The sequence below is a fragment of the Mytilus californianus genome, unplaced genomic scaffold (genome assembly GCF_021869535.1).
Source record: "Mytilus californianus isolate M0D057914Y unplaced genomic scaffold, xbMytCali1.0.p SCAF_1, whole genome shotgun sequence".
NCBI classification, from domain to species: Eukaryota; Metazoa; Mollusca; class Bivalvia; order Mytilida; family Mytilidae; genus Mytilus; species Mytilus californianus.
In genome coordinates, this window is record NW_026262581.1 from 128,512,477 (window position 1) to 128,522,643 (window position 10,167).

Sequence of the window (10,167 nt, forward strand, 5' to 3'; positions counted from 1 at the left end):
TAAAATCTTTCTTCCAAACGAAAGACAGCGGGCTAAACAAATAAATGAGCAGTCACAGTTACGATCATCAACAGAAAAGCAAATTTCGTTATTCAAAATGTCAAAAAACCTGATCTTTGAATCCTTTCTATGCATACACGCATCGTCGAAAAATACACCACAAAACTAACAATCATCACGTACAACTCCTCAAAAGTATTACGGTATAAGGGAATTGAAAACAGCGACACCTTATGGTTGTAATTGATGCTATAGGTACTTTATCAAGACTTCGTACAGCTTGATAATATTAATGGATAGTTTCAACTCTGCTCTTCATGTTCATCGTCATTATACATATAATGTTTCAATTAAATACCTGCTATCATTTCAATAGAATTCGCACGAAACTATGTTCGCTGCTCCTTTCGAAACTGAATTCTTTATACTATCATGCTCAGAAACCCAGTTACAATTTTCAACAATACAAACTTATAGCTATCTGATGTTCAGTAGTTGTCGTTTGTTGATGTGGTTCATAAGTGTTTCTCGTTTTTTATATAGATTAGACCGTTGGTTTTCCCGTTTGAATGGTTTTACACTAGTAATTTTGGGGGCCCTTTATAGCTTGCAGTTCGGTGTGAGCCAAGGCTCCGTGTTGAAGACCGTACTTTGACCTATAATGGTTTACTTTTATTAATTTTGACTTGGATGGAGAGTTGTCTCATTGGCACTCATACCACATCTTCTTATATCTATCACATCAGATATTGCCATCACAGACCTTTGAGACCCTCTGGCAACGGAAGAGATGAAAAAACCTAATCTTAAGGGATACGATACAGTTACAAGAGGAGATAATGACGTTGCTAACGTAAAATGTTATTTTCGCGACGTCAAACTGTGACATCTCTGAAAAAGATGCCTTTTTTTTACTGATTTTAACCATTAGCTTGAAAACGAGTTTATGCACCCCTCTTTTTAAAAATGACATTTGGCTTGATTATATATGAAGATTATTTGTACCAATTTTTATGAAAAAATCACCGATGATTTTTTTTAAATTAGATAAATATACGGTAAAAATGCCGTTTTTTTCTAAAATCATGATAATCTAATAAAATTAAAGAAGATATTCCAAATGCTTTTACAAAAATCCGATTGTGTTTATCTTTTGAACAAAAAAGTTAGGTATGTCTCTCCAAGGGATAGAAGTTTCCAAGAAATCGAAATTTTGAGTAAATATCTAAAATTTTGACCCCATTTATCTCTAACTGTATCGTCAAAAATTCACCGTGGGATCAAAACTGTATCGTATGCCCTTAAACTTTCCTTTAGCGACTAAGGTCATGATGCCATACATCTAGTTAATGTCCTTTACAAAAATTTCAAATCTAAAATACCTCATTGCTTCAGAGGTCAGTCTGTTTCAATCTTTTTACGCCTATTGCAACTAATATTTTCAAATTGAAGCGTGTTGTTGCAGGATCTCATTATTGATGGCTTCAGGTATTACTTCCCGATTGCACCTGGTGAAGTTCTGCATTCAAATGAATCAACGTTAAAATAGGTGACCTTAACAGTTATTCTCAAAAATATCTACAACACTTCTTTCCGAAATGTGTTAGCCAAAAGACCGAAATATCGTTAATCTAAATCTGTTAACTGGAAACACAACTTTAAAAAAATCTAATAGTTTATGTCGATCATTATGATAGACAATGGGCAAAACTTGATACGAATGGGTTAAAACTGTGAGCTCGTTGGAACAAATCAGAATTTAAAATCTTAAATGGTATATGAAACACACACACTTCATCTATCTTTATACTTCTTCTTCTGTGTATAAGCCTCCTGTAAGAAGGAGTACCTCCATATATACACCGAAATGTTGATTTTGTTTCTGGTAAACTGGAGATAATTCAATTTGGACAATGTTCTAACGCCCATACGTTCGATAATTACGTTAAATATTCCTTATCGTAAGGTGCTTATGTATAAGTAATGTCGCTTCTCCGAACGTCTCCTTCGATTATATGGTATTGACACTATGATTTACTTTGAAAACCAACATAAACTCTAAAGATTCTTTCTTAAGAAGAATCCTGGATAATCATAGATTGTCTTGATCTTTTGAATTTCAACCTAAGATCTTCCTTCACTGACAGGTTACCCAAATCTTATGAGTGATTCTACCAAATGCTCGCTCCACGAAAGTTATATAAAAATGATATGACAGAAAATGCTTGATATATTATATTGAAAAGACATGTGTTACGTTTTGGGGGAGTGTATTTAAGTCGACATTCCCCGCCAACATGTTCCTCTCTTCTTGAATGCTATTGTATATACTAAAGATTCTGAACTGTCGAAGTCAATTCTTTGAAAAATTAACGGCTGTCGGTATGATTCGGTATACTTTTTTTAAAGGAATATACGTGTCCGGGTGATCACGGACCTTTCCTCATTTATGACATTACCGAAAGCGACTTGTGACCAGATTTTTATTTGTTATAAGAAACCTTAACATGCCGAATAATACAAGTGCATCAGTAGCTACAAATGGGAGGTTAAGCTAGCTAGAAAGCCAGGTTTAATCCACTAATTTCTTTAGAAAATGCCTGTACCAAATCAGGAATATGACAGTTGTTCCCATTCGTTCCGTTGGTTGATATAGTCGAGTGTTTGATTTTGCCGGTTTTATGGACTCCCCCTTTTTAATTTGCCTTGGACTTTGGTATTTTTGTTAATCATTTTTTTTATTCTGGATGTTAGGTTTAATCAATAAAACATATAAGATTTAAAGACAGTATGTCTAAGGATTCCAGCAAAGTTGTGGTTCTGTTTGAAAGACGAATTTCAAAAGGGATAATTAATGCTAATTATATATTTTTAAAGTAATAACCAAAATGTTTGGTCTATAATACTGGTCTAAATAGTATCGTTCTAATTAATTTAAATCATACTGAATAATAGACCGGCTATCGAATATGGCTGAGTAAAAGATATCCTAAGATCAATCTATATAAATATTTTTTTTTAATTTTTCGTAGATTTCTCATTTTTGGTCTTTGATATGATGTTCTTTTCTAACATTCTATCAATTCTAGATATTGTTATATGTTGAAATTAAACAGTCAACTTCTTTATTTTCTGGAATAGCCGAATAATTATCTGTTTAAGTCCCAATGTCCATCATTCACTCTGCATTAGGGAGACGGACTTATATAAGTTCTTCTTGTTTCCGAATCCCCGTTTTTCTACTGTACAATTGTAATGTGTGCACTTTTGAAAAAAAAACATTGTTTAAACTTTCTCTCCGTTCCGTTAAATGATTTCCTTTTATTTACTGGCAAGTCCTCGATGTAAGGAGAGATTTTGCCGAATGTTTCCAATGTAAACTCCACTCGGAATCATAGAAAAATATGCAAAAACTCTTTTCCCGCTTTGTGTAAGAAACACATTCTTAACGTGTTAATGAAAAATTGTGAATTTTGAAACTCTAAAATGAAAAGGTAGTACATCAATATTTATCAAATCTTATAAGTGCAAGTATCAGTAGACAAAAATGGGAAAGAAAACAATCGGAAAGGCATGAACTCAAAATGGGATGAAAGGAAGTGTGTTGGCAGGGTAGGCATATCCTGCTCTTCTACAGTACAAAAAAATCACCAAAGATTTTGTACAATTTTTCAAATCAAGTATGAAGTTGAAGAGCATTGAGAACCAAAAACTCCAGAAACTTGAGCCAAATACGGCTAAGGTAATATATGCCGTGGAGTAGAAAATAATTCAACAGTTAGTAAACAGTAAAATTTATAACTAGAGGCTCTCAAGAGCCTGTGTCGCTCACCTGAATCTACTGTGGTTTTTGGAAATCATGTAAAATAAGGTTAAAATCATAATAAATAGTATTAGATACCCCAATAATGATTGAGACCAAGTTTGGTTTAATTTGGCCCAGTAGTTAAATTAAAAGCAGGTCATCCCATTGTAGTCTTACAATAGTTACTGAAGACCCCTTATCATTATTTAAATTAGTATTCAAGTTGTGACCACTTGAAATTGTTTTTTTACAATTTTCCCATAGACTTCTATAGTAAACCCCTATGTTCTATTTTTAGCCATGGTGGCCATTTTGGTTGATGGAGAAGATTTTTGTAAAAGATTACAAAAATTTAAGAAAATTAGTGAAAAATTGACTTTAAAGGGCAATAACTCCTTATGGGATCAATTGACAATTTTAATCCTGTTAACTTATTTGTAGATCTTACTTTGCTGAACAATTTTGCTGTTTACAGTTTATCTCTATCTATAATAGTATTCAAGATAATAACCAAAAACTGCAAAATTTCCTTAAAATTACCAATTCAGGGAAAGAAACCCAACAATGGGTTGTCTGATGCGTCTGAAAATTTCAAGGCTGATAGATCTTGAATCTGATGAACATTTTTATTCCTTGTCAGATTTGCTCTAAATGCTTTAGTTTCAGAGATACACAATGTATAAGCCAAAAACTGCATTTTACCCCCCATGTTCTATTTTTAGCCATGGCGGCCATCTTGGTTGATGGGCGGGGTCATCGGATATATTTTTTAAACTAGATACCCTAAGGATGATTTAGGCAAAGTTTTGGTTTTATTTGGCCCAGTAGTTTCAGAGGAGAAGATTTTTGTGAAAGTTAACGGACGACGACGACGGACGACGGATGACAAGTGATGAGAAAAGCTCACTTGGCCCTTTTGGGTCAGGTGAGCTAAAAATGATTGTACTAATGATGTACAGGTGCGATTAAGGACACAGTTTGTGTGTCACTCGGAAATTGAAAAAATTTAAATATTTGAGATATTTGAAAGAACGACCAATTCTTGATCAGAATTTATGAAGTGGTAGATTTATTCGTTCCTCTTCATTATATTGTTGGTGTAGTTTTTTACTCGAGTTTCTAAAATATTTTAACATTTGGTACTCATCGTACCTCTTAGTTTATGGGTTCTTTTTTTGACTGATTTGTTAAAGTGTCTAAAATCCGTTCTGTCACTACACACATGCATTAACATTTATTTATACTGTACACGTAGGAGAATATACTTCCACAAGACTCACGATAAATAATACATCACTCCTAGCAAAAAAAATCACGAAAAGTTATAATTTCTAATTGATATTCTGCGACATTCAAAAAACAATAAGTCACAGCTAAGTATTGATTTCTATAAAATATTCTCAAATCATTCACGTCTATACATTTCAGTCCATTTAATATATATGAATAAAAGCGTAACGGACATAAGCCTCATACGAACTAATGTGTAGATCATATGTGCTAATTAACAATGTCCTTCCTTCCGCACGTTGGACCTTCTTTGGCTTATAATCATTATCACCGGGGTTTTATCACTTCAACAAGAGCTTCTCATGTTCTGAACAATCCATTATACATTTTGGCCTTGTAACTGAACTTGTTCTTAAAGGTTAATGTTTACTTCGCCATAACAACAACAGCCTCACAACATATAAGTATATGTTTCACATCCTTAAAATATGAACTTTTTGCATTAAAATATAAACTTTTCTAAACACTAACTAAAAAGGTTATTTTTTTAATTACCAGACTTATACAATACACACAGTTTGAGTTGTAATAATTTTTAAATCACCTTTGTCACAAACAAATGAATTGAAGTAATTATTGATTTTATTCATTAAATATCGGTCGATCATTAATACCAGTTTGTTGACAACACTCTTCTACAGTGATGTGTGTCGTTTGATTCTCAGAGACAATTTCGAAGTTACATAAGACTCGCGATGGGTGGAAAAGTATGCACGGGTCGTGGGACAACACCCGATGATTTTGATCAACAAGTGGAATATCTAAGGTCGAAGTTCAAACTTACAGATCAGCAAATCGTTCAATATAAAGCATTTTTCAATGACTTCTCGGAACATAAAAAAACAATTGAAAGAGAGAACTTCCGTAAAGTGTATCAAATATTGTACAGGAATGAAGACGCTGCTGAATTTGCAGATAGAGTTTTCGATGCCTTTGATACTAATCAAAGCGGAAGTGTAGATTTTGTGGAATTCGCAGCAGGTTTAACAATGATGGACAGCAAACAAACAGAACAGAAAATATCAATAGCCTTTAATATGTTTGACAAAGATGGCAGCAATGCACTAAGTGAAGAAGAAGTTACTGATATGATCACGGTCAGTATTATACATACATATATATAAATTACTCAGGTACTTCAGAAAATTATTTCTTCTTCTTCTTCTTCTTCTTCTTCTTCTTCTTCTTCTTCCAAGTATAGAACTGAATTCAATCATGAATGTATATGGTCCCGCGGAAACATTGCGCAGTGTCGGGCTACACTGCTATTCTTATCAAAGCTATTTACAATTAAAACAGTATCCAATGTATAATTAAAACTATACAGGCTGTGCTGACTACTTCCTTTCAGATCATGCTTTCAGAGCAGTTATGAATCTCTCTATTGTGTTAGCTGAGGAGACTTTAAGGGAAAGTTGATTCCAATTACCCATGGTCTTTGGTAAGGAGGATTGTCGATATGTGTCAGTGTTCAAAATCTGTTGGGGTTTCTTTCGTTCTTTGAGGCTTTTACTTTCCCACTGTAGTTGTTTTACCATGTGTGTTACGCAGCCAGGTGTTCGACTTATTTTACCATGTGTGTTACACAGCCAGGTGTTCGACTTATTTTCATATAAGACGTGTATCACGATGTAATAATACAGTAGATTAGAACGGCTTTGTTGTAATGTGGTTATGTTCAGGAGCCTATCAGTGTTCAAGCACTGTTGTATGTTGTTTATTACATTGAAGTTTGTACATATAAAATTAAGCCGTGAAACAAAATGTTTGACACGTTTTTATTGGTTTTATTGTTGTTGATTTTATTTGAGGGGGGAGGTGAGGTTTGCAGAGCAATCATGTCGATACCTACAGTGTCTTAACTATGGCAATGGGTGGATTTTTACGGGCAAATAATTAATATAGTAACTTAAGTGGCTCTTAAAAACATTTGGCTAAAAACTGTCTGGACAGAATAATAGTATATAAGATAACGATTAAAAAGAGATTAGATATCAATGACAACCAAAACCCATGCGTCTAAAATAAACAAAAACTAAATGGCCAAACAAACAAAAAAACCGAACAAACACCAATAAAAAAAATTGTATAGAAAACTTAGATTGAGCAACACGAATACCACTTCTCGAACCTAAGACATTAAACAGTTTATAACTTTCTAACCTTTTTTTCACGAATGAAAGAGAAATTTTGAAATGTAACAAAATAAACTAAGTTTATAACCTCAAGATGTTTTCAAATTTATTAACTAAAAATCGAAACATGTAAATTCTCTGACCTTTTGTCAATTTTCAAAAATTGAACAATTTATAATCATTCAAATATAAAAAATTGTAAAATGGTTTAAAAACAGTAATGTGGATCCGAACGCGAGGCTATTGATATGATTCCAGTTCCAAAATTAAAAACAATAGGCTATAAATGACCAAATCCGCCACTAGTGAATTTCTGGAAACTGTAGGTGTGATTTGTCATTAAATTAGGTTTGTGATTGGTGATTTATTGTAGAGACCCTGTTCATGACGAGGTTGGCTGTGTTTTAAGTATGGAATTTTTCTTATGATTAAGATTTCCATCAAATGGAGGATATAAAATAAACAAAAAATAATATGAAGAATTGGATGGGGACACACAAATATTGCCTTTGCTTTTTTGGACGGAATAATAACCAGAAAAGGGAAACACTTTAACTGTCTTCCAGTTTTATATTGGGACAAATGCAATGTTTTTGGATTGTGTCTTCTGATCTTTTTTCACTAATGGCTGAGCTATGCACGTTCATTTGAGGATCGGGAACAAAAAAGGTTATTTTACAGTCAATGTTTCACATGATTTTTTAATTGTTATGAAAACAATCAGGGAATGAGCTGAAATTGCTGTAAATGTCAGATGTTAAGTGTCACATTCAAATGCTTGTATCACAAATTCAAAAATATAAATATATATATCTAAATATTGAACAGAAAATAATTATATTATGCTTAAAATTATTTTCGTTTCAATTTTCAGGCATATTATAAGCTACTTGGACCTCATATTTCAATATCACCAGTTGAAGTAGCGCACGAACTATTCGAGAAAATGGACCTAAACAGTGACCAGAAAGTGACTTACGATGAATTTACAACAACAGCAAAAAATGATCCCAAAGTATTGGCAATTCTAGATCCACAGGTGTAAATCTGACTGACAATCGTACAGCAATATAAGTAAACTCGCGTACTTGATATGTAGAATTATGAAATTACAGTTGCTTGTATACATCCACGTCATTTTGACTCTGGTGGATATGTGTCTCATTGGCACATCTCCTTGTTTTTATATTGAATATATATGTATACGTGTTTGCACGCAAGTACTGCTTATGCATGCACCACTTATAAAGTAAAACGTTTTATAGACTTGAAAATAAAAGATCGAATATAAATTTTCGTTTACGTACATAGTAATTGGGTAAATTAACAAGGAAAAGAGAGTCCATGTACTAAATTCAGCCACCGAATGGAAAAGTTTTGATAGCTTTTCAAGCTTGTAGACGCAATGAACGACAACACAAGACTATTCCAATGCGCATTGTTCTTAGCAGTGTTCCTTTAGATATTTTAAACGGAAAATATCCAATAGTATTGCCAGTTTGAATGCTGCCCGGCTGATACCCTTTAAACAAGATGTTCAACTTTAAAAGAGAGACGAAAGAAACCAATTGACATTCAAACTCATAAGTCGAAAATAAACTGACAACACCATCATGGCGAAAAAAACGAATAAAAAGACCAAAAGACAACAGTATACAAAACACAACATAGAAAACTAAAGACTGAGCAACACGAACACCACCAAAAAACGGGGGTAATTTCATGCGCTCCGAAAGGGTACGAAGATCCTGCTGCACATGTGGCAACCGTTGTGTTGCTCTTGAAGTACAAACCCGGAGATAAGTATAATTCGGTAGCTCACATTCGGGGAAAAGAGGACAGGATGGCGTCCGTAAAATTTTCGAAGGAATGATTTCAACTTCACCACTTGGAACTTTCTGTTAGCTCACCTGGCCCTTTGAGGGCCATGTGAGCTTAGGCCATCACTTGGCGTCCGTCGTCGTCCATCGTCTGTCGTAAACTATTTCAAGAATCTTTTCCTCTGAAACTACTGGGCCAAATACCTTCAAACTTTAACTGAATGTTCCTTAGGGTATCTAGTTTATAAATTGTATCCAAATTTTGATCCATCAACAAACATGGCCGCCATAGCTAAAAATATAACATAGGGGATCAAATACAGTTTTTGGCTTATATCTCAAAAACTAGAGCATTTATCTAGCAAATCTGACATGTGGTAAAAATTTTCAATAGGTCAAGATCTATCAGCCCTGAAATTTTCAGACGAACCGAACAACCCATTGTTGGGTTGCTGCCACTTAATTGGTAATTTTAAGGAAATTTTGCAGTTTTTGGTTCTTATCTTGAATATTATTGAAGATAAAGATAAACAGCAAAAATGTTCAACAAAGTAAGATCTACAAAAAAGTTAATATGTCCAAAATTGTCAATTGACCCCTTAAGGAGTTATTGCCCTTTAAAGAAAATTTTACACAATTTGTTCATCATGTTTGCTTACATTTAAAAATCTTCCCCTCTGAAACTACTGGGCATAATACTTATAAATGCAGTATTTGGCTTTCATCTAAAAACGATAGCAGTTAGAGCAAAGTGACATTGGAGTTAAAGTGATGAATAAGTCAAAATTTATCTGCTATGGAATTTTCAGACCAATTGGATCACCCATTGTAGGGTTACTGTCTGAAATAGTTTATTTTTATGAAATTTTAATGTTTTTGGTTATTATCTTTAATATTATAATAGATAGAGAGAAAGTGTAAATGGCAAAAATGTTCAGCTAAGTAGGGTCTACAAATAAATCAAATGATCAAAATTGTCAATTGACTCATTAAGGAGTAATTGCCCTTGAATGTTTATTTTTTACATTCAAGTTTTCGTGCGTCTATTACTTTTTCAAAAATCTTCTTCTATGAAACTACTGGTCCAAATACTTCCAAACTTTAACTGAATGTTCCT

At 33.4% G+C, this 10,167-nt stretch overlaps 1 protein-coding gene across 1 annotated transcript; it reads left to right on the forward strand.

Moving 5' to 3' along the window:
* Window positions 1–5,632: 5,632 nt before the first annotated feature.
* On the forward strand, window positions 5,633–8,522 carry LOC127734048 (neuronal calcium sensor 2-like). Its single transcript, XM_052243600.1, has 2 exons — window positions 5,633–6,192; window positions 8,105–8,522. The coding sequence occupies exons 1-2, from the start codon at window positions 5,791–5,793 to the stop codon at window positions 8,273–8,275; spliced, it is 573 nt and encodes a 190-aa protein (XP_052099560.1). The 5' UTR covers window positions 5,633–5,790; the 3' UTR covers window positions 8,276–8,522.
* Window positions 8,523–10,167: the final 1,645 nt, after the last annotated feature.

Excerpts from the sequence above, each read along its gene's own strand:
- LOC127734048 (XM_052243600.1), top strand. The coding sequence starts at position 5,791 with ATGGGTGGAAAAGTATGCACGGGTCGTGGGACAACACCCGATGATTTT. Across the intron at positions 6,193-8,104 it reads AAGTTACTGATATGATCACG|GCATATTATAAGCTACTTGG; the intron begins GTCAGTATTATA and ends TTCAATTTTCAG.